Source organism: Phalangium opilio, unplaced genomic scaffold, assembly GCF_054372755.1.
Source record: "Phalangium opilio isolate 3A_F unplaced genomic scaffold, DU_Popi_V2 ptg000082l_1, whole genome shotgun sequence".
Lineage (NCBI taxonomy): Eukaryota > Metazoa > Arthropoda > Arachnida > Opiliones > Phalangiidae > Phalangium > Phalangium opilio.
Window position 1 is genome coordinate 8,116,762 of NW_028324189.1, and position 24,502 is coordinate 8,141,263.

At 36.1% G+C, this 24,502-nt stretch overlaps 3 protein-coding genes across 8 annotated transcripts in view; 2 read left to right on the top strand and 1 right to left on the bottom strand.

Annotated features, from left to right (window-relative positions):
• LOC149651376 (uncharacterized) overlaps window positions 1-16,867 on the top strand; it is a 96,529-nt gene extending 79,662 nt beyond the window's left edge. Inside the window, exons 6-24 of one of the 6 annotated variants that reach the window (XM_089848260.1) lie at window positions 2,271-2,297; window positions 2,790-2,825; window positions 3,125-3,193; window positions 6,250-6,303; window positions 7,101-7,199; window positions 7,385-7,429; window positions 7,505-7,540; window positions 8,052-8,141; window positions 8,974-9,105; window positions 12,600-12,734; window positions 12,859-12,930; window positions 13,244-13,333; window positions 13,478-13,520; window positions 13,645-13,673; window positions 13,743-13,826; window positions 14,026-14,058; window positions 14,133-14,204; window positions 14,367-14,411; window positions 14,505-16,867. In XM_089848260.1, the coding sequence (XP_089704386.1) occupies window positions 2,271-2,297; window positions 2,790-2,825; window positions 3,125-3,193; window positions 6,250-6,303; window positions 7,101-7,199; window positions 7,385-7,429; window positions 7,505-7,540; window positions 8,052-8,141; window positions 8,974-9,105; window positions 12,600-12,734; window positions 12,859-12,930; window positions 13,244-13,333; window positions 13,478-13,520; window positions 13,645-13,673; window positions 13,743-13,826; window positions 14,026-14,058; window positions 14,133-14,204; window positions 14,367-14,411; window positions 14,505-14,591 (1,278 nt within the window). In that variant the 3' untranslated portion in view covers window positions 14,592-16,867. Of the gene's footprint in view, window positions 1-2,270; window positions 2,298-2,789; window positions 2,826-3,124; window positions 3,194-6,249; window positions 6,304-7,100; window positions 7,200-7,384; window positions 7,430-7,504; window positions 7,541-7,825; window positions 7,907-8,051; window positions 8,142-8,973; window positions 9,106-12,599; window positions 12,735-12,858; window positions 12,931-13,243; window positions 13,334-13,477; window positions 13,523-13,644; window positions 13,674-13,742; window positions 13,827-14,025; window positions 14,059-14,132; window positions 14,205-14,366; window positions 14,412-14,504 lie in introns of all 6 variants that reach the window. The other 5 variants (XM_089848263.1, XM_089848262.1, XM_089848265.1 and 2 more) reach the window with 5 other exon arrangements.
• Window positions 9,448-20,482, top strand: LOC149651380 (uncharacterized). The gene is made up of 9 exons (XM_089848286.1): window positions 9,448-9,508; window positions 17,067-17,093; window positions 17,797-17,850; window positions 17,916-17,942; window positions 18,209-18,244; window positions 18,906-18,959; window positions 19,030-19,113; window positions 19,288-19,388; window positions 19,699-20,482. The coding sequence occupies exons 2-8, from the start codon at window positions 17,088-17,090 to the stop codon at window positions 19,327-19,329; spliced, it is 303 nt and encodes a 100-aa protein (XP_089704412.1). The 5' UTR covers window positions 9,448-9,508; window positions 17,067-17,087; the 3' UTR covers window positions 19,330-19,388; window positions 19,699-20,482.
• On the bottom strand, window positions 18,040-22,677 carry LOC149651381 (uncharacterized). Its single transcript, XM_089848270.1, has 9 exons — window positions 22,535-22,677; window positions 22,430-22,469; window positions 22,258-22,334; window positions 22,125-22,195; window positions 21,721-21,881; window positions 21,497-21,656; window positions 21,199-21,428; window positions 20,796-21,112; window positions 18,040-20,729 (listed from the first exon to the last, which is right to left on the bottom strand). The coding sequence occupies exons 1-9, from the start codon at window positions 22,591-22,593 to the stop codon at window positions 20,507-20,509; spliced, it is 1,338 nt and encodes a 445-aa protein (XP_089704396.1). The 5' UTR covers window positions 22,594-22,677; the 3' UTR covers window positions 18,040-20,506.
• Window positions 22,678-24,502: the final 1,825 nt, after the last annotated feature.

Genomic DNA, 24,502 nt, shown 5'->3' on the forward strand with positions numbered 1-24,502 from the left:
TTTCTCCCTCTGCCATCCGTCCTTCAGTATTGTTTTGTCCATGGGGCAACTCTAGCCAATGAGTATAAACGCTTAAGAGTGACGTGTTTATCACGTTTTCACGCAAACTCCAATTTGTATCGTTGTAAAAAAAGCTTCCCTTAGAAATTTAGTTATACGGCAATGGGAATTGACATACTTATGGTTTTTACGTTACTTATGCAATAACCTAGTTTATATTCTGTCTTTTCCAGTTGATTTTTTTCTGTTCTTAATCTCTTGGTTAGAAGTCTTAAAGCTTAATTCCCTTTAAGGAATAAGGGATGTTTTTAATTAGAAGACAAAATTTTTTTTCGGCATTAGACTATTATTTTTGTTAGAATATTTTCTTGGCGGCATAGATCACGTATTGGACAATATAAGTGTCACCCTCTTTCTCTGTTCAAGTTAACATTAGCACTGGGGGGGACTCGGGATTAGCCAAAAATTAAATGCTATAATTGTACCAAATGCCCAAAACTGACACAATGGTAACGGATATTTTCTTGACTAATTTCACGCCAAACTTGTTTTTCGCGTATACGATCACCACTAACAAACCAACCAACAAACAAACAAAGCAACCTAGGATAGGTTATTAAAATATCCGTTAAGTAGTAAAAATTTAAATCTTCGACAGAAATTAAAGTGTAATCATTTAGAATTTATTGGAAAAACCGTACAAAACTCAATAAATTCATTAATTTTCTTTTATTCAATAAAAAAACCTCGCAAAAGCTATTGGGAATTCTAGTATTACTCGTCATTTGCATAAGCACTTTTCTCTTAAGCCTCGGTCATATATTTTCACCGCCTTTCTAATTTGGATTCCCCTTCTTTTCTTCCCATTCTACTCGTCCTCGATGGTCTTTTATCGGCTAGCCATTTAAATACCACCTTTCCCTTTTTTGGTACGTCCTGTCTTTTTGAGTTATATCCTTTTTTCTTCTTCTCCTTTTTTACTGGTGGGTTAATTGACCGTGAATACAAAACGTCTTCTTCGTATCCTCACGGACTTTGTACCTCTAAAGAGGACCAGTTGAGATGTACTGTTTTGTCACTGGAGCGAAGAAATTGGCTTAAGGGAATCCATGTATCTTTCATTTACATCCTATGACAGCCTTTAAACAATGTTTTGAAAATTTGGATGACCTTGACGTACTACCCCCCCCTTCACTTACCTATTTTTAAACTGGGCTGTGAAATTGAGAATGACCACGTGATATTCTAGAAACCTATCTCCGTTTGTTTGTGACTTAGCTAGCGCTTTTCCCATCCTTATAGGTTATATTAGATCCTTGATTTTCTATTCTTTCTCTCGGAAGTCAAATTCCTTTCGCAGTTTCCCTTAATGTTGTGGGAGAAACTGGATTCCAAGGAGAATAAAAATTGGAGTATACTCTTGTTAAGTTATACTTGTAATAGTACTTGGGTGTTTTAAGTCTTCGTAGTGTCCACGGAAAGTGAAATTTTGGTCAACGACAGATTTTCACTTTGGTTAAAGCGAATGTCGACTTTTGTGGAACCCCTAACGTGCTGGCTAATATTTACTATAGGGTTTCTTGTTGTTTCGACTCCTTCTGTTTTATTTCTTCTTGGTAAATGGGTATTTGTTGATCGGTGTCTTAGAATGGGAATCGCGAGGAATTGAAAAAATTGTTCTTTTTTATCTGTTTGGTATAGCTTCCTTGTCTCAGTTAATGGCTTGAAATGAATTTGCCAGTAAACCATTTACCTTCATTCCTAGGATTTCAATGATTAATTTTTATTGCACTGCAGAATTTCTTTGTTTAAAGGTTTCGTGGGTATTTTTTTCCCCGCTCAACGTGTAAAGTTTTTATCTACGTTTTTTTTTTGTTATATCGCCATAGCGTAGCTATTAAGACGAAGTTTAGTGTGTGGGTATGTGTGATCGTGTTTGTTGACACTGAATAGTCGAAAAACCAGTTTGGCTAGTGATGATCCGTTACCAATTTTTTGAAATCACTCGAAAACACATGTAGCTATTAATATTACGTCGTCGTAATTTTCCTTGTTATATTTCTAAATGAAAATCAACAGAACTCTAGTTTCTATGATTTTTGTTAGCTAAGCTGTTTCTTACTCTGAACCGTAATTAAAAACTTAAAAAGTCCGGTTCAAATAATGGCAACGAATGCATTGTTTGCGGGAAAACTTTAAAAACGTCTCTTTTGTTTTTACTAATTGCAATTACTATACTTAACAATTATCATATTTTATTTTATTTTCAGGGCGAAAAAGGTGAACGAGGTGACAAAGTACGTAACATTAATTTTTATTTTTTCACCTCGCCTAACTTTTGGGTTTGAACTTGTTCGCCATATTTGAAAATGACAGCCAATATTATTACAAAAATTTCCTTCCCCCATCATGCCATGCTATTTTAGTATAAAATTAGGCAATATTTTTTTATACGTTTTCTTAATAACTTAATTTTAATCCATCTGGACATTTCATTATCCCTTTAATATCAATATCTCGATTTTATTGTCCGCTTTAATAGAGTAATATCTTTCACATATATGGCAACGTCATAACCCTCTATCTCTTACCTTAGTGATATCCCCCCTTCCGAAGGCAAATAGTATTCTCTAATACAAAGTTGCCTCCAACGAAGGGGATACACAGTTCACTCCCCCTCTCTACCGATATTACTCTATTGATTGACACTTGGCGAATATCTTCTTCCATCTCGATTGCATTTTAACACGTGACTAATTTAATTACGTATTTTCTTTTTTTAATTATAGGGCGATAGCGGTTTTGATCTCTTTACAACGACTAAGGTAATACGTTATTGTTTTTTTAATATCTCAATTAATTAAGTAATTAATTATTTAATTGTAAGTCTACTAAATATTTATTTGAACCAAAAAAAGAACGCGTTTCTGAAGATATTGCTTTCGGCGTTTATGTCGGTCTATTTAATAATTTTATTTATAACCCAAGAAAAAAGTACTTCTTTTTATTTACTCTTGGTACATTTTGTTGTTTTTTATTTGAGATAAAAGACACGTCTCGGTCTAAGACAGAAAAACAAATAAACAAAATTATTTGTTCTTAAAAAATGGTGAAATGTTTACAGGGAGTTAAACGTTCCATCACGCGTCTACACGGAGGAACGTTAGGTTACGCTGAGGTCATCGCTATTAAGGTAAAGATATAACCCCATGACCTTTCATTCTTCGTTGAATCCCTGATTATGATTTTGTTTCCCAAAAACACTGCGTCTCGTTAATGGTGGTGCTTTCACTAGCGAATATAAAGGAAAACGTTTCTCTTCTCTAATATAACTCTAATTAAAATCTCGTTGAAGCAATGTTCTTATTGTTAACGTGGAATCATAAAGAATATCTTTGGTTAAATAGATAATTACGTGACGTAACTCTATCAACTGTTGAAGCACGTGGAATTTAAAAATTAATTAAACAACCAAGGCTCAATGTATTCACAAGAAGTGATATCTAGTTTACTAGGGAGAAGTTATAAGATGCCTTAGTATTCGCGCGCCATAGTCGTCTCAGTCCCTTTTTCAGAATACAAGGGGGGACGTAAAAGGAGGCCGGGGTATTTCGCCTCTCCTCAGTCGGAAAATACGTAATTTTCGTCATTCGCGACGCGCTGACGTGAGTTTTCAAGAACCAATGAGGTGCTGGTTGTAATTTAGAGGCGGGGATTAACTACGGACCTACGTTTGGACTGGAGGTAAAGCTAGCAATGTGCTGAATTTATACCTTCTCCCTAGTAAACTAGATATCGCTTCGTGGTGACATTTATAATTAAGCGCGAATTTGTATTTATGCGTCAGCGCCCGTGTTATTAGCCTCAGCCAGGCCTAGTCTAATCAGGAATGCATCCGGCTAATAGGAATTTTCTCAACGTCTCTAGGCGGGTTTTGTGGGAGGAGCTAACCTACTTTACGTACGTAATTAAGTTAATTAGCTTTTCTTGACTCGATTGACGATTCAAGGCACCACCATTATTGAGCGAATAACTTAACAAAACATTTTGCTATAATTTCATTTAATTTTTCAATTAACCCTTATTAAAACCCGTTAACTAATTGTTGTCCGAGCACAGACCCGTTGTCCTTACGAGCGATTGAACGTATTTCATTTATTATTTAAATTTTATTTATTCACTTTGGTGTGATATATTACTTTTTATGTGTTTAACGGTATACCTGTTTACTAACAGAACATTAATGTGATATTTACTCGTTTAAGTGTTTTATTACTAATTTATCTTTTGACATTTCCTTTACCCTTCATGTTAATTACTTGCCTAAGGATGAACAACCAACGGTGCGATATTTATTACAAAATTTCCTCAAATTAATATTATTATTTTTTATGATTTTCGCTGGTTATTCTAAACCGAAATTAGAGAATAATTCGTAAAAAAATCATTAATAGAATCTTAAGGTCATTCCATGAAATTCTAAGGCAAAAAATGTTTATCAATAGACCCTTCCATTAATAACTTGCAGGGAAACCAACACAGGGTCCGCCCTCTTGGGTTTTTTCTCTGGTGCCCAGAGTCAACACCAGACGGAGCCAATCGCGCTGCCTCTAGCGGTGCGTCGTGGCACGAGGGAAATAATACAAGATGGTGGCTTCCCTGCCCCTGTGGTGTTCGCTTCTGTGCAGAAATTAATGAAATGGTCATTATCAATGAAAGATTTGTCGTCATGGAATGACCTTAATTAAATAAGAAAAGCAATATTTCACGTGTGGTATTAAGTCAACTGCACTTTGGATGAGATTAAGGTACAGAAACGACGTATAACATTCCTATGTTTATACCTAAATTTCCTTCAAAATTTGATTTAATCACATGTTGAAATACTCGAGTTGTTATCAAACTAATCACGGAATGAAAAGTACCGGCAAAAATATGCAATCCTTGTTTTTTTTATTATTATTATTTTATTTTTTGGTTTGAAGTGTTTTCCTATATGTGTGACGTACGGGGATTATATTAATTGAAAGCCTAACGTGAACGGAGTTTCCTTTAAAGCTAATTGAGCTTAATTACGATCGAACCTAATTTGTTGGAGTCCTCGGTTGGAGTTATAATGAACCAAGCCGAGTCTTATACTTCCAATAACGGTAGTCATTAATTAACTTCTGATCGAACCTAAGGAGCGGTTTGGATTTCCAGATGATGTGCCATATTTTAAATTAATTTTATTTTGAACATAAATTTACTAAATATCTTAACTACTGGCACCATGAATTGTAGTTACAAAGTTAGGAAACGGGGGATGAATGTGCACTGTCTATAGATAGTTTACACACATGGAGGATTCATACCATTTACACTAGGAGGCTGGGCTACCTGGATTACATAAGCAGACGAGTTTTTGTCCTCCAGGTAGCCTTACCTCTTGGTGTAAATGGTATGAATACTCCATGTGTCTAAACTATCTATAAACTAAACTAAAATAAAATTACCTGGGATAGATTTAATTTTAGAAGTAGGAATGGAGAACAGAGTAATGTGGGCGCGTCAAAGTTCCGCACCCCCTTCCACGGGGGGTATGAAAGAAGAGGCGGGGTCATAGCGACAGGGGTAAAAAGGATTTACGTATTTTTCGCCGTCCCCATCAGCAACGTTCTCAAAACGTAGATTAAGTGGGCCAATAAGATAAATTAAAATTTTCATTATGTGTTGGAGGGAGGAGCTCTATACTGGGTTATGAATCGGACTGAAGTAAATACTAACCGTTCTCCATTCCTACTTCTAAAATTAAATCTATCCCTGAATTAGGTGAAATGTAATTCCAACAAATAATCAATTTCGATCAACAGCCTTTCTATTCCCTAACATAGAGTTATATAATTTTGAACCGCGTGTTTTTCGAATGTGTTAGACGTTATTCTACGTCTCGACACAATTTAGAAGAGTTTCACGTTCGGGCTTTTCCCCGTATCGCCATAAAATGTGTGCGTGTATACATATTCGTTGTTTAAATTGCTGTTCCTAACGGAACGGCTATTAATCATTAAAACCCTTACTAACTCTCCTTAATTCTTCAACCCCTTAACCCTTTCAAATCTTTTATAACCCTTTTCCATTCTCGCCTCGTTTCGTGTTCTTTTTTTGTTTCTGTTTTTTTTTCTTTCTTTCTTTACCTTTCATTATTATTGAAAACTCCTGTTGGGGTTGTGGTTTCTACCGTTGTTTGTTGTCTTCTCGATCGCTCAGGGTCTGCAAAGTTTGGGAATAACCCTTTCCCCCGGAGATTTACTATTACTCAAAGTAAGTCGCCCGTCTCGGTGTCTCACTGTCCGTCTCACTCTTTGTTAACGCCGATATTTTCCAATGGATTTCGAACATTAAGAGAACTAGTTGCCATCTCGTGGAACAACCAACTATTCAGATTATTGATTTAAGTTTAGAACAATGATCAGAAATACCCTATATAATTTATATTTATATATATATAAAATGTACATTAACACTTCTTGTAACATTATTACTAAATTATTGCTAATTAAGAAATAATTTGGTTTATATTAAAGCTGAAATAATAATTTTTTTTATTGATTTAACAATATTATACTTTCGACTCTCTAAACTACTAAGTAGTATTTAAATGTTGGTTCGATATCCATGGTGAAAGTATCTGTACATATTTTTATGTTTGTGTGTTATGTATTTTTTTCGTGTTTAACACATTAATACACTAACATCACTGTTCATCATCACCTATGTGTTTTCATGAAACTTTCGCATAATCGTGTTATTTTAAATTTTCAAATTGTTTCGTTTTATGCCTAAAAGTAGTCTAAACGACCCAATTCTTATCGGAGCCAATGGAAATAGATACATATTGATAAAAGGTTTTAGGTTTCTTAAATGATTTAAATAGTCATTAAAAACATGGATAATTATTTGGCAAGTTCGGGTCTTCCTCGAAAGCGATTGGCACTAATTTTATGTCTAAGTTGAAATTTTGTAATTCTAAAATAATAATAACGCGTAGTGTTATTTCATTGGCTCGAACTTGTATAAACTACCGTGTCTCACTTAACCGTTATTGCCCTTGAAAACAGGGCGAGCCGGGCGAACCCGGACCATCCGGACCTCCAGGCCCACCTGGACCAACGGGCTTACCTGGCTTCGATGGACGCGTCGGCTTACCAGGAGAACCGGTTTGTAGACACAGCAGAGGCAGAGACAATTAACCGAAAAACGTGTAAAACCAGAGTTTGAAAGATCACACGGTTTCGCGCACGTTTGTCGGTCATTGTTTCAAACTCTCGTATTACCCTAGTTTTGGTGAAACATTAAGACAGACACGTGCATGTATTTACATATTGTCTAACGTTACTTTCAGGGCCCTCCTGGAGAACACGGACCGCCTGGACCTCAAGGCCCTGTTGTGAGTATTTCTTCGTAATTGTTATTACGATAATGTTAACGAACCTTAACGTAACCTTGGGCCATATATTTCCAGGGACCAATGGGAAAAGACGGCCTTCAAGGACCCAAGGTAAAACTATTTTATTTACGAGTGGTATTTCTGTGGGCCACATTTTGTTAGTGGCTGACATGGTGGAACAAATCTCCTAAAAAGGGGTGGGGCGTAAATAAGGAGGAACATTGGTGATGGGCACCCTTGTGGGCACATAGATTTTAAAGTTCTATTTCCATAATTATATGTTAATCTATTTTTGGCGCCTTTCAGTACTGGTACTTGCTGTTTCAAATAACCATATTTTCTTTCCAGGGGTTCAATTACTTTTCAATGTCATATTTAAAAGTTTAGTGTTTTTAGGGTGAGCATGGCGAATTAGGAGTACCCGGTCTTTCGGGAATTCCAGGAATTCCGGGAACTAAAGGTCCACCAGGAACACCTGTGAGATTTCCACATTGAATTTCGTCACACATTCTAACACCTTGTTCTTCTTTCTTTGGGGCCACCGATAATCTTCATTTGGATTAGCTAACATTTCCACTACTCTCTATCTTAACTAATATCAATTACTAACTTGTACGTTTAGGGGGAACACGGTAAAAATGGGACCGACGGTATCCCTGGTATACCCGGCGACCCAGGGCGGCCGGGTGAACCGGGACTGCCGGGATTAGGCGTAAGTTTCAATTCGAAACCAAAGTCCAAATTATACGTAATTGGACCAGCGTTGTTTCGTTTAAGCTGGTCTTGTCTCTTCGAACAATAAACGATTGTCCTCTTGTTCTCGAGGACTCGTACTTGTCCCAATTTTGTCTTCGTCTCCACCATCTCTTTCGTGTTTTAGTTACTAAACCATTATTTGTCATTAACTAACCACTGCAGGGTTTTTGCTGTTACATGTTCGTATCTCGTACCTATACCATAACTTGTGCTGTTCGTAGTTTTGTTTGTGTTCTCAACGTATTTAGGCAGATTTTGTGGTAAGAGATAGACTAATCATTATTTTTGTCGAATTTTACCTCGCGAATAATGTATCTCGCTTATTGTTGCGCCTGACCTCGCGTTGCTACCAAACAATGAAGGCACGGTTAGACTCAAGCACATGGGAGATAATGGGGTTCACTGATTTCTATTAGCTGTATATATTACTATTCCCATCATTAGAACTAATTTCGCAGTTAATTTATGTGTCCATTGGTTTAAACACGTTTGCGCGTTTCTTACATTAGAATCAATGTAATAACCAAATGTGTTTCGTCTTGTCTCTTCATTGTCTAAATGTTTATTACAACCATTAACCATCTATTATTTTATATTTTTTAATAAGAAATACTAACTTTATTTTTCATCTTTTGTGTATAGAACATTAACATCTTGATGGTGGAGTGTGTTTAACCGTTTTTATTTTCACATCGACTAACATTTTTTTGTGTTAATGTGTCATCAATATTCGTTTTAGTTACGGTTTTTTTCAATCGTAATTAACAAATTAATTAATACTATAACAGGGCGAAAAGGGTGACAAAGGTGACAGAGGCTTAACAACGACGTTAGACGGTAATGCTTTCCCTACCGGTTTCATCGAAGGACCGCCTGGACCACCCGGACCTCCTGGACCAGCTGGACCACCTGGAAGAAAGGTCAGAGATTCATTCACTTCAACAGACTGTTGTTATTTATTAAATCATTTAGGACGGTAAACGCGATTTTTTTTCTCGCGATTTAAACAATGGATCTAGCAACAATTTAATTGGAAAAGTTTTCATTTACAAATCAGCTATTTTCATCTACTTGTTCGTATCACGTGATTAAATAACAATTGTGACTGTTGTTATTTGATATTTAAATGAAATTATTTGCTAGATATATTGTTTGTTAGGAGAGGCTGGTTATTAGAAAGTGTTTAACACAGTCGGTGGCGGGTTATTGAATGTTTTTGTGTGTTGTGGTTGGCGGCTACAGGGAGATGTTGGCATCCCTGGCCCACCAGGAGAGCACGGAGAAAAAGGGGACAAAGGGGAACGTGGTCGCAGAGGCAAAAGGGTAACCTAACTAAAACTAACGTATCTAACTCTCTCTCACTCTATCTCTCCGTCTACGTATTTTCGTTTAAATGTTTGTCCGGTTCTGTCCAAACCCTAACCATAATAATCCTACTGTTTTCAACGCTTCCCTCAAATATAAATGTATGTCTTTGTCTCACTGTTTATTTGTCCAAAAGTGTTTATACGGGAACAATTTTGAAATCTGTTTTAAGGAAGGGGGTATATAGGGAAGTAACAAAAGGGGCTTGGTTTCAGGCGGCTCCTCCCATATACATCTACATGGTGGAGGGCAGTGGCGTCGCTAGGCCTTTTTTGGGGGGGCTATAGCCCCCCCAAATTCCAAAGTTAGCCCCCCCAAAAAAATCCGTAAACCCTACCAAAAAATTGCGGTTAGCATCCTAAAATTCTGTAGCAATACATAAAAAATTATAATGATAGATTCGTTAAGTTTCATCTCTGCAGAGATGAATTTCAATATCAAACAGTACAATTTTGAAGAAAAGAACAGATGGAGACAAGTAAAATGTTTCATGTTCTTTCGAAGGGAGTCCCAATAGTGTGGACTAAAAGCTAACCAAAACTGAAAATAAACTTAAGACGAGTGAAAATCCTTCATAATCGGTTCCGTTTTTATCAATAAAAGGCTGTATATCTTTAAAATACGAAAAATTTCACGTTGACACAAAGTTACGTAGTTTTAAAGGTCTACACATTATCCAATGAACCCATTATGCAATTTTTTTTATTAAGTTCTTATAATAACTAGTTTGCCCAGATTTAGCCCCCCCCCCCCCCAAATTTCAAACCCTAGCGACGCTACTGGTGGAGGGATTTGTTAAGTAGAAGGCTAGTGGGGGAGTAAATATGATTTTGTAAGCGGAGGTCTGACGTTTTGTAGGAGGGGTTTATAATTTACTGCCTTGTCCCTATGATATTTTGAAAAATGGGGTAAAATTTCTTTTCCACGCTGTCGAAATAAGCTTGGTGAATTTTTCGTAGAATTCACGTATATTTTAACGGTTTCAAAATTGATCCACCGTATCCTGGTTTTATGTTTATTTAACAATTTCCAATTTTTTTCACTAAATATTTTATTTTCTAATTATACACAGCTAATAGAGCTTTGCTGTGGCTTATATATATATATTTTTTTCTAATTTCGCCTCGATTTTAATTTACGTTATTTAAGTAGTAATACCAATTTTTACTAAACCACTAAAACCACCTCAAAAAAAACTAACTAACTAAACCAATAACAATTCACTGTAAAATAATATTTTGTTAACATTTTCATTGTATTAACCGTAACAATACTTAAGCATGTAAAAATGGTTTTATCTTTTTTTTTCTCACGCCTAAAGGTGGCGTTGTATTTCTTTGTAAACAGAGCGAAAGGTTACCGAGTGTGGTGACCGAGTAGCTTTGTATGTGTGTAATTTTTTTTATACGTTGATGTTTTACTAACGCACTGTAGAGGCTTTGATCAAGCAGAACTGAACAATCCAGCCTTAACGTTAACACTTATGTTTCCGACACTTAACAACCTCACTGCCTCTGTTATAGTATTTTCTCCTGTCCCAAGTAAGTAACATATAATTATATGTGACAAGTTTTACACGTGCCATCTGTCTTAAGTGTTTTTATATATATAAATATGCCGTTAAATTAAGTGTTTTCTGTGTGTAACGGCAATTTATGTCTTTCAATTCGTTGATACATGACCGAAAAGGAAGATTTTTAATTTGGAAAATCATTTGAATTCATATTCAATTGGTCTACTAACAGGAATGCATACAGGCAATAGGAATTATTATGTAGGCATTTTCTTAACGTATCTAATCGGATTTTGTGGGAAAAGTAATCTATTTCGCTGCGCGTTGCACCATGCGCACGCCTTACCTCGCGTTGCTACCAACCAATGAAATCACTTTTACTCTAGCCCCGCCCACAAAACCCGCATAGAAATTAACGTTGGAGATATGGGTGCACAAAGATTCCAATTATCTGTATGTATTCCTGGTCCGGTATATGGAAACACGAAGCTAAGAGAAAAACAAAGTCAATTAACCATGATTTTCCAAATTTATCATTCCTATGCGATTGAAATTTTCTCGCATAAATGTGTGTACATGTTTGTGTTGTCCGTAAATATTGCAATTCTAATGGAAGGTAGGGGTAAACATTTAGGGCAGGCAGTTTCGAAGAATTGTCAGATCGTATCATCTTCAGTATTATGAAATAGTTGCAAATTATGTTTTTAACGAAAATATTAAACTACTATTTAGATTTCGCATTTCTTTTTTATGAAAGAAACTTTGTTTCATTTTGAAATTTTGTTAAAGGGCGAAAACATTGTAGTCTGTAGAGTTTTGCATATTATTTGAAAGGGGGGGGATTTAGGCCTAGAAGGGAGTGACTGTTGTTATCTCTCTTTGCCGTCATTATATCCGTCCGAAATTGCCCTTCCAAATTTCTGTCATTTAAATAAATAGCTTTGGCGTCGTTTTTGATGTTCTCGCGAGCTGTAAACGCGTATGAGAACAAATTATCCGTGTTGCCCTTCCCGGTATTTACGATAAAAACAGTAGACTAATGAGCTGTAAACTCGGGGGGGGGGAATTTTAAACGGAGTTCCCAAATGTAAGTGGAGATACGACCGTATCACGCAAATTGGTTAACCTTTTAGCTAAATAGTTTGTCGTCTTCAGACATTACTATACATTTGGGTCAAAGTTCTAATTTTAAGGTAGCGGTAACAAATAGATACCAGCATCAACATAAATGTACAACTTCTATTTTCTTTGTTGTGGCTTTTATGGTTTCGGGACAAATTGGGGTCGTAGGTCCGCGGTCATGATAAGCTTACTACACTTTAGCGCCGTTTTGAAGCGTTGCGTAGGGTATGATAACAATAATGACCATAATCAGGCGATCGGTTTATCGTGATCACTCGCGTGTTAAAGGTTTTGGCAACGATTGCATAGGCAATCCACTCGAATTAATTTCTGAGCCTGACACGAAACTTAAATCAATGAATTCTTTCTGAAGACCAGATTATTGATTGTCTATTTCATATGCCATTTTAACAGGGTAAATCTGGAAAACCAGGAATGCCAGCTCCTAGAGGTCTACCCGGTGACGCCGGAGAAAAGGGTGAAAGTGGAATTCCCGGAGAAAAGGGAGACAAAGGTGATAAAGGAGACATGGGCTTCTTGGGTGCGCAGGTAAGATACTAATCATACCTAATATACTTGGATAATTTTCAATATTTTTGTACAAAACGTTTCAGCCATTACAGGACAAGTGCTAATACCTATACATTACTGATATTATATTTATTTTTTTCAGGGTGAAAGAGGGTTCCCGGGTCTAGCGGGAATAAACGGAGAACCGGGCGCTCAGGGTCCACCCGGATTACCCGTAAGTAAATTAATAATAATTTGAATTATCCTTCTGAAATCATAAATGCTCCTTGCGCGAGTTATCCAATTTTCGCGCTGAAATTCCTCGCGCAGTAATACCAAACGCTTCACGCGCTCACGTTCATCCATTTAATATGCGCGTGGCGGTACCATTTCAACAAGATGGCCCCGGCCAGATTTAACCTTTTTCGGGGTAAATCGATTCGCGCCATCTATTGTAACTTTCTGCAAAAAATAAATCAAGCGTTATTAACAAACTTACAGACATAATTGCGGGTTTCTTAAATGCATATTTGTGGTTTTTTTTTAAGGGTAATCCTGGTCCAAAAGGCGATAAAGGAATTTTCGGTGACATGGGACCTCCTGGCCTTATGGGTCCTCCCGGTTTACCAGGACCACCGGTAAGCATTTAATGGTTATGGTTAATGCCGTAAAATTGTGCGCGGGGTTTTTAGTTGTATTATTATTTTGTGGAAATAAGAGAACAATTTCTGGATGTGGTATATTTTAAATAACAACATTGTAAATGTTTATCTTGTTTTTAGGGTAAAGGTGGTCCTAAAGGTGAAAAAGGAGATAAAGGAGAAATGGTAAATATATATAATTAATAAAGATATTTGAAACGCGGCGTAGGAGCTCGCCATTTTCATGTCTCTTTGCCAAACTTATAAATTGTGTTACTCATCAATATTTCTTTAAATTATTTCATTATTGGAGACTCCGGTTCGCTATTTGAAACAAGTAATTAACTTACTTATGAAAATATTTATAAAATTTTACTTAACTTTTTTTTTCTTAACGTAAACGTAGCAAGCTAGTCATCACGTGATGCCCTCTGGTCTTTTCTCGCTCCAAGGGGACGAGATCCGATCTTTTGACAGTAACGCTGAATTGGTACGAAAATTATTTTATATTCTTTGACTTACACTACATACTGCGTCTCGCCGTCTACCATCTTGATATATAAGTCACCCATAAATATTAATCACGCATTAGTTCAATATAAAAATTTAAAAGAACGTATCTTTGGTTCTAAGTACTTGTCCCTTAAAGTATTTACTTGCATTGTGTTAAATATTTTTTTGGTCCACAGATGATGGGACCACCAGGCCCTTCTGGACCCCCCGTAAGTTTTTCTTGAGCACCGCGTTTCCTTTCGGCGTTATTGATTAACAGTTACGTCTTTCCGGTTTGTAAAAGGGTTTACCCGGTTTACAAGGACCACCCGGGATTAAAGGAGACAGAGGTGTTGATGGCCAAAAAGGAGAACCAGTATGTAATTGCTAATAGTTCGTTATAAGGAACTCGGTACCATGCATCTAGTTTTAATCCGAGGAAAACCTGATTTCCATCTAATTATTTTAATTCCCTTTGGTCTGCGAAACAAATTTAAGTTTGGTAACGTTAATCAATATTTATCCTTTATTATTTCAGGGTGAAAAGGGATTTAAAGGAGATTCGGGTCCGATGGGATTACCTGTAAGAAACCATCCGACCGCGTATAGGGATTAACGCGAATTTTTAAAAAATAATATCTGTACCTTTTATCCCAATTAATAATTTACGCGTTAGGGTCCGATGGGTCTTCGAGGTGAACAAGGAGTACCAGGAGCTCCTGGAGTACCGGGTTACGAAGCCAAAACGATAAGAGGCAGATGAAAACATCTAGAATTTCCCACCACAAACTACAAACCAAACAAAAATACTCTTGCAATATAGGTAGCGCGCGGATACTAATAGCGGCAATTGTCCCTCCCCCTTTTTTGATACAGAATATGACGACAACTACAACAACAAGAAAAAACTTTAATCTTTACAAGAATTGACAGCTGCTAAACTAATTATTTAACTCGTTCTTTAGTCCTTCAATCTCAATGTTGCTATAAATCAATAAACATATCATCAAGGAAGAATCAATTGGGCAGACAATCGATTAAAGTCAAAAGATTCAATTAAAATTTTCAAAGAATTTCAGTTAATTTTTAATCACGGAATAGGTTCTTTCTTGGTAGTATTCTCTTCAGTTTTGTTCCAAGGGCTTAATAATGATTGTTCAAATTTGAACTATTTGTTTATCTACAATATTAATGAAGGTACTGACTACTACGTTAAATCAGGGAACTATATTTTAAAACGATGCTCATAAATTCAGCAGGCATCTCATTGGTTCTCTTAAACGATGCGAATAATCTATTTATACCATAGACGAAAAAGTCTCCGCCTCCTTGAGACCGGGGAACTGGATTATCTTAGTGCCAACGTAGACAATTTATTCCTTCCTTTTATTTTTAAGATATGGCTCCCTTAATGGTACCTAGCTACTACTCTATAGGTTTTTGAGTTAGCAGATTACTGTTTTATAGATAGGATAAACACGTAGGTAATTGCTCATATTTATTTTAATATTGTAGAAGGACACATAGTTCCAATGCGCATTGTTCACGCCTAATATATGTACCTTCGAATAACCAAAGAAACATTTGAGCGTGCTCTTTCCATTATGAAAATTCAGTTAGTAAAATTCGTCGCTAAACTTAGTTTCAATTAAAAACAAATTAACGAATGACTTTGATTCAGTTTTAATCGATAATAAGTTATTGTTGGTACAATTAATTCTTCCTGTAAAACCCATTTTGTACATTTTTGACAAACTCGATACCTCCCAAAATTTTCAAAAAAAAAGAATTTTGTACATACGTGTTTATGTAGTTTAAGGACAATTTCTAATTTTTACCCGTGTATTAACAAATATTATTTGCCCCAACAAATTAGAAAAAGGTTTAACTTAACTACTCGCGCAAATATTTTTGTTTTGTTTTTTTTACTTTTTGCGCTCCTTAAGGCAGCAAAAGTATTGTTCCGACCCCCTACGGATGGCGCAGAAAATCCATCGAGATTTCTAAAATTTATCATTTGTGAAAATGAATCACGTCGCCGTACCCTTTTCTTGGCCAATTTGCTGTAATCCGTCACGTGATTTTATCTCTAATCAGGGTCGCGTTATTTTTTAAACGTCAAGAATCATTTAGAAGACAACAATTATTTATTGGTAGAATGTCAAAACCGATAGTAAAATTTATCCATAACCCTCAAATTAATTTTCAAAAGTAAAGCATAAAAATCTCACGAACGCCAAGGCTTAAACCCCCAACGTTTTCTTTCTTAAATTATTGTCCAATCCATTCTGGATGTTATTAAGTGGAAATGGCTGCTCTGTAGCTCTTCTTACGTCACATGACTTAGTGGCGTTTAGCACCTTTCCAAATACAACATGTCCAAGACCGCAATATTTTCATTTCTATAAAACCGGCTATTGACCTAAGATAAGTTTTATAATTGAATTTACATTCTCAACCGATAAGCAATTATGGTCTACCAATATTTTCAGATTTTCTCTCCAATTGCTAATTTAAACTGAATACTAAAACAAATTTAATTTATTAGTAAATAACAAAAAATATTAGAAAACGCAGTAACTGGCAGTATTATTTTATAAAAGAAAAAATATTGTTCTAAAAAAACTGAAAAGCTTTCTAATTAGTTTTTATATGAATATTTTGTAGAGAGAATAATTAATTTAAGAAAGAGATGAAAAAAGAAAAATGTTTAAAAATTCCAATTATATATTAAATAAACGAAATCTAAATTTAGGAGTTTTGTGACGTAATAATACTGTCCTAGTAGGAAAACCCCTACATATAATGGGGTGTGAATATTCCTAGCTAAGTTACGTACGAAAATAAAACAAACCCCGATACTTACTTAACATATCCTCTGTCCATTAAAATTAACTAGTATTAACATTAATGTTAATTAAAATCGTCATTGTAATTGTATAGTTAACATTTTTGGTACCGCTAAATGATCTGGTGTAGAAACAAAAAAAAATACTTAAGAAGAATTGTATAAAAATGCCTGAGGTGGTTTTTAGTGAATCGGTTTTACTACTTATTGTAAAATATTTAGGATTCATTAGGCTTAAGTCTTTCCTCTAATTCGCTTCTGTTAGAATGCTTTCCTTCTCGCATTCTATATTTTTCCATTTGTTTCTCTATTTGTATCGCATGCAATCCGTTGTTACTTTTATTTTTTATAATTCGTCTTAGTGTAATTTTAATACTTAAATCTCTCTAGGGGCCACCTGGCTTGGATGGTATGAAGGTAATATACAATTTTATTGTTCAATACCGGGTATTCTCTTTGCTGCAAGAGAATCTTAGGTATTTAATATGAAAAATCGGTTCATCAGGACAAGGAAGATGGAGAAAGGGAAGTTTCATGTAACGCTATAACTCCGGTCGCCCAAAAATCCCGTTTTCGGCGTGGATGTGCATGTGCGCACTTTTCTCGCGCATCGTGCTGAGGATTAGCGGCACTACCGGTTTCCAACCGAGACTGCACATTTCAAACTAACGCCGAATATAAGTCACGTGACCTGCTACATTTCGTGAAGAGAGATTCCTATACTGACCAAACTTCCCTATCTCCATCTTCCTTGATCAGGATAACAAATGTAAATAGAAATAAGAACGACAATTCAGAATTTCATTATTACTTGAAAGCAAAGATGATACCCGGTATAAATCATGTGACACAAAGTTTCGTTGCAAGGGTCCATAAATAGAAAACAAAACGAATTCCTTCTGTAATATTTTAATTATCACTCATTATTAGCCCATGATGATTCGTAATACATTTTCCATTGGTAATTGAATAGACACACTTATTAGATCGATTCCTCGCGATCTTCAAACGATAATCCCAATTGAACGATCTTCCCGACTATTATAATTAAATACAGGAGCAATTCGTCTTTTGAGTAACATGACGTTAAACGTACTAATATTTTCGTTATCGCCATTAGGGTGAAAGAGGAGAGATCGGTAAAAAGGGCGAAAAAGGCGAACCAGGACTTCCAGTAAGGAATTGTTCTTGAAGTTTTTTCTTATGATCAAGATTGTAATTTCAACAAATATATCACAGGGAACAGACGGAATACCAGGATTACCGGTAACTTACCCAAATATATCGTAAAATTATTTCAAAAAATGTATATTTCGTTTTAATTACAATCATTAAGGTTTATTTTTTTTAAGTTTTTAGAGCGTTTTTCTTTCTTTCTTTATCTTTGCTATTGCTTCTTCTACATCTTTTCGCATACTTGAGCTGTCGCACGTAACGCTATGTAGAAGCGAAATTCTTTTTTTTTTTAAGTTTCGGTTTTTAACGTTCCTTTGCCAATTTAATGATACACTTAAAATTCTGTTGTATTTCAGGGTCCCAGAGGTGACAAAGGAGATCTAGGACCACTAGTACGTAACGACCACATTTTGCGCCTAATTCGCTACGAAAAGACCTTTTTTGGTAGAAACACGAATACATATCATCAGGGATAGATTTAATTTGAGAAGTAGGAATGGAGAACAGAGTAATGTGGGCGCGCGTCAAAGTCCCGGACCCCCCCAGCCACGGGACGGAGGGGTATGAAAGAAGAGGCGGGTCATAGCTACAGAGGTTAAAAGGAATTACGGATTTTTCGCCGTCCCCGTCAGCAACGTAATCAAAACGTAGTTTAAGTGAGCCAATAAGATCATTTAAAATTTTCGTTACGTGTTGGAGGGAGGGGCTCTATACTGGGCTATGAGTCGGACTGAAGTAAATACTAACTGTTCTCCATTAATACTTCTAAAATTAAATCTATCCCTGATATCATTGTGTAAACATGTTATCAACGTATCTAGGCGGACTAATTATTATGTATGATGAATTTTACCTCGCGTATAATGTATCTACCTCGCTGCGCGTTGAACCATGCGCAATCACCTGACCTCGCGGAAACTCTGTGGTAGCCCATCCTCGTGTACCGAGTATTCTTTGAAGTTATTTTACTGCCACAATGGTCTTCTCGTAGTACAACGTGTCTCTCTATTGGAACTGAACTTGTAATACAATGTCTTATTTTCGATGTGACAGGGACCGCGAGGAAAACGAGGAAAGAAAGGAGAAAAGGGTGATAAAGGAGATCAGGTATTTCTTTGTGAAAAATTTAATTACTATTTGAAGATTGAAATTTTAATAGACTTTGTTTATTGTGTAGGGAGTTCCAGGACTTGACGCGCCTTGCCCGCTTGGATTAGACGGTTTACCTTTACCAGGTTGCGGTTGGAAACCACCGAATGTCGTAAGATTTAACAAAGTATACCTAAGTATCGTAATTTACCTCGAAAAGTAAGCCCTTATAAAGTACATCGACATTTTGTCACGGGTGTTCTTAGCTAGTTATAATTATGGTACTTAAGTTAAAACCCTAAAATCGTTCTGAATTTTTAAAATAAATACTACTTTTAATTTCAAGGGACCATTACCACCAGTACCTCCTACGACATTAGATCCTTAACATGCCAAGAATTCTAACCTTGGAATCTTAATACAAATGGTAAAAATCATTACCAAATGGTAGGTTGTAAGTTCAGTCTAGTTGCCCGTTCAATATAAGAATAAGGTTTCAGTCAAAACGTGCATGGAACAAATCTTCCTTAAGAAATTTAGCAATAGATAGTTTTCACACATGGAGGATTCATACCATTTACACCAGGAAGCCGGGCTATCTGGAGGACAAAAGCAGACGGGTTTTTGTCCTCCATGTGTGAAAACTATCTATGGGAAGAAATGACATACTTATTGTTATTTATTATTTACAGGATTGCTAAAAAATTATGTAGTTATGAGAAATACAAAATGACTAATTTCACATAATTATTTTCAGAACAGTAATTAAAAAAATCTATTGGGTAAAAGCCAAGTAATTCAACTTACAGGGATACTGATACGTGCCATTCGTATGGACATTTTTAATAATTAATACTAATTACGACGTACGCGAACTAAACGATGGTTTGAACTGTCGCGAAAACAAAATGAAAGACAATTTTTGCTTAGAGGTAGATTTGAATGTGCGACACGACACGAGTGTTCGTTATTCGTTCGGACTCAACAAGTTACATTATGACGAAGAAACGTCGAATGGCGCGACAAAAATAAACTAATTGAACTTGAACATATTTTACAACTTAAATAATTAAACGAATTTTACGCTGTTTTCCAATTGGCCGCTAGATGGAGCGATATTTACCGAAACCTAGCTACAATGTAATGTACTTTTAAAAAGAATTGTTTTATTTTCACTGCGCGGTGGAAAAAAATACCAAATGGAAAACGGTATTAGTTTTTAGCTTTTGGGTTTAAAAAGAGATGTTTTAAACCGTGTTTAATATAATGTGTTTGTTTATCAAGAATTACCTAAACAACAACAACAACAAAATATTCATGTTTAACTTATATCGGTGTATTTTCTATCTTTACTCGTCACCATAATTTTTATTGTAAATTTGTGCTTGACAAAGATCATGTCCTCTTATGACGGTTATTTGAATTTAGGAAAATGAAATGGAATCAAGTGTTTTCAATGTTCGGTTGAAAGTTGTAAGAATTTATGTCGTTGTAAATATTTGTCATTATTTCGAAATCAATAAGGTGTACTTTTTGTAAAACGTTTTGATTGATTGATTTTCTCTTTAATCGATTCTATATTTCTTCCAGCCGAGGATTATTTCAACGAACAACATGGCGAAGCAAAAGGATAAAGCCGATAAAGTGAGGTAAAAGACGCTAGAAACGGCGAATAAAGTTAGGTCCGACGCGGTCTTCAATGGACGTTCCCATTTGACGAAATCCATAGCGTAATCCCCTGGGAAATCCAAATTTCTAAACACTTTTGTCTCGAAAAACAAGAGCATTCTAAATTAAAATTAAAACCAAATTAATTTGGCCTAAACGATTTATGAAAGGAGCGGTGTAAATTACGCTTTTTCGTAATTGTCACGAAAGATCGGGTTGCTAAAAATGGATGAATTGGCAGGCAAGACCACGCAGTCGCTTTTAAGCGCTTTGGAAAAATAGAATCCATAAAATTTGGTTTTCCATTTGCTGGTGATGTCCATATCTTCCATAAGAATGTAGCCCAACCAAGCAGACAATAATAGCTTGTTCAAAATCAATGCTTTATGGCCATTTATAATTTTCTCGTACAGTTCTGGCGAAACCAGGTCGTAAGGATCGCAAAAATTCTCCTCGTTCAAGTGATTCTTCACCCAGTTATCCAGCCCTTCCTCTTGCTTGGCCTTAATAGACAATTCCATTTATTTCATAAGAGAAGCAAACACCACGGGGGCAAGGCCGCCATTAGGGTATTCAAGAAAACGCTTACTCTATTGCTTAGAAATCGGTGAACCAATCCATCTTCGATCATAAGTGGTTGAACATTCGCCTTACTCTGCATGTATTGAAGATCTTCGATTGTTTCGATGAATAAATATTTTTCACTGAAGAACTCGGACTTGAGGAAACAACTCATGAGGAACCCGATAAAGGTGACGCCAATTACCCAAAACGCGTACACTAGACGCTCGGAAATGTGATCCAATTGACCAGGGTACGCTGCGTGACACGAGAGACAAAATGGGTTTCCCAAATTACGGCGATTTTTGAGAGGTGAAATTACTTACGTTTAAAGAAAAATACAGAAAGGACATCCCATAAAACTATCAGATATCGCTTGATTAATCGATTGAAGTTACTTCTTGACTTTGTTAGGATGGAGTACCATAATTTGTGAGTCAATAACAGTGATGTGACAATGGCGAAAAAGCAAATGCCGACACCGGACTGGAAATGTAATAGATTAGAAGTTTTTGGAGTTAGACGATACGCCGATCTTGACCAGATGTACCATGAAATCCATTGACAAGAATGAGAGCGAAGATGACAGTGACAATTTTGGTGCTGCTGACAATATGATCGTCTCGGTGAAGTCGTAAAACCACTGGAAATAAACCCTTTCACCTTGCTTAAAGTGGAAACATCCACTGGAGCAAGTACGACGTCCACACTCTGAAAATACCTCAGAAAACTGAAAACTAACTAATGACCACAATGTGTTATGTCATGTTCTAAAGGGTAGGATTAACTCCCTACAATCTAGTGGGATTTCCCCCACGCTGATGTTGAAAACTAAATTCTAAGTTACTAACTAATGACCACAATGTGTTTTAGCATTGATCTAGCCTAGATGCCCTCTAAGGGGTAGGATCAACCCTTTACAATTTTGTGAGATGTTGAAACTCTGTGGCTTACGGACGGTTGATAATTCTCCACCCTTGGAAAGGTCTCTGAGATTCGAGACTGTTATAGTTTCATAAAGAGCGCTATTGAAAGAAATATTATCTTGAAAACGTCAATTATTTTTCAAACCATTTTAACCAATTACGTAAGATTGTGAATCTTAGTTCCGAATTCTACGGCATCGTAACATCTTTTCTGTTGTTGCGGAAGTAATTCAATCTCCTAGTGAGAATAATTTTATAAAACCAGATATATTATTTTAGTTTCAGAGATTGTTCAAAACCTAATTCGAATCTTAAATTAATTTTCTTATTCACCTGAAGAATTCCATACGTCAGATAAACTTGTTCCGTAAATCTTTTGGAAGAGAAAATAATGTTAAAGGGAACTGATATTCTCGGTTACATTCAATAAGTACGCACTTGTACTTGAAGTATCTATCGGGAAACAATTTTTCATATTTAGCAGTGGCGACCGACATCTTTGAATTCCTTCTACGCAATAAATGGTTCGCTCGCCAATCAACTCACGCAAAGAGACAAGTGTATTATCCTAATGTTTATATTGATCTGTTTAAATGTACGCTTTTGAAAAACGAATTATCGTTGTAGTTATCAAATGTAGTATAAATATATAAATCAAATTCCTGACTGACTGATCGGTTCGGAAGGAAACGAAACAGCGCTTTGTCGCTTTGGCAACAGATTTATACTACACTAGCTGTTACCCGCGACGTCGCTCGCGTGTAATAAGAACTTCCATCAAAATGATATAAAGAATGGGTAGATTTTACTGATGACTAATATTTTAGAAGCACCCTAGGAGAGAAGGCACTCTGCGTTGCCCGTCAGCCCGTCGGGACATTTTTTTTATTAGTTTTCACGCGGACATTATTCCATAAAGAAGGGTTTTTAAATTTTTGGCCGCCATTTAAAAAGATGGCAACAAATCGAACCCTAAAAAATCACTCAGCCCGTCTAACGGTTAAATGAAACCACCAGTGTACTAAATATTTGTGATATCGGTTGAAACGCGCGGACTTTGTTGCATAGAGAAGATTTTTTTATATTTCGGGGCGCCATTTATTAAGATGGCAGCAGATTAGAAAAACTATTTCTTAGTACGCGCCTACTACTTATGAGTATAACGTTCCTGCAAATTTTCAGCCTTCTAGGGAAAGAGGTTTGGGCTGGGCGTTTATTATCAGTCAGTCTGTTTTAAGCACCACGTGAACACGGTGGTTTATCGTAACTCAGTCGCTACTTTTTACAGCAATATTGCCAATTACCCTAAACCATAGATACGGCAAGAATGTTTTGTAGGAAACGCCTTTCATTAACTGTATTACCACACTTCGCGTTTCGGCGTTTCGCTTACTTTTGCGCTAGACGTGACTTGTTTACGTCATTCAAAACTAAACATTGGAGGAAAACTTCGTATGATTTCCCTCGAGGTATCTCCGAAACTAATTAAGCTCATTGTCTTTCGTGATAAAAAGTTGTTGCGTTTGTTTTGGTTTGGTCGAAAACGTACCATTTAGTTACACGGTTTAAGGCTTTATTAGCTGATTGATAATCCGAAAGTACTCAAGTACTCAAACGGAAAAATAATGGTGAACTTAATTGTGTTTACGTGCGAAGAAAAGAAGAAACTAATCATGAGGTCGAATCTACTTAACCAAGGGAAATTAAACCTAGCTATGAAACGCTATGAAATTGATTGATCATGAACGCTGGATCTCTAAAGGGACCGGAAAACGCCCGCCTTCCACTGTACAAACCGAGTCCTCTCTAGCATAGCGTCGGGGGAAGGGACGGGGGTAGTGAATTTGGGAACACTCAAGGCCATTCGGTCTTTTGTGATTCTGAATAAACCTATTGAAAAGAAATTTAAACGACCTTGGCCGTACCCGTTTTTTTTTATTTATATTTTTACAAAGCAAACGTGCTATAGAGAAAAATCTATTCCGTTTACCAGTCCCTTTAGAGATCCAGCGTTCATGGATTGATCTACTAACATTGACATTGCATCTCTAAATACATTTCTAATGAGGTCTCCGGACAAAGATTTCTTAACTAGTATAGATATAGAACCATCTTTACGGATTCAGGTAATTACCGTATTGTTCCAACTCCAACAATTTTCGAAAGATTAATTGGTGTTTAATAATTACATTCCCATAGTTAAAGGTTACGTTTCATTACTGAGTTGAAAGCTACGATACATTTAACCCGCGTTTATTATAATGTGTTTGTTTATCAAGAATAACCTAAACAACAACAACAACAACAACAATATAATCATGGCTAACTTATATCGGTGTATTTTCTATCTTTACTCGAGTCTTTACGATAATTTTTATGTCCTCTGATGACGGACATTGGAATTTA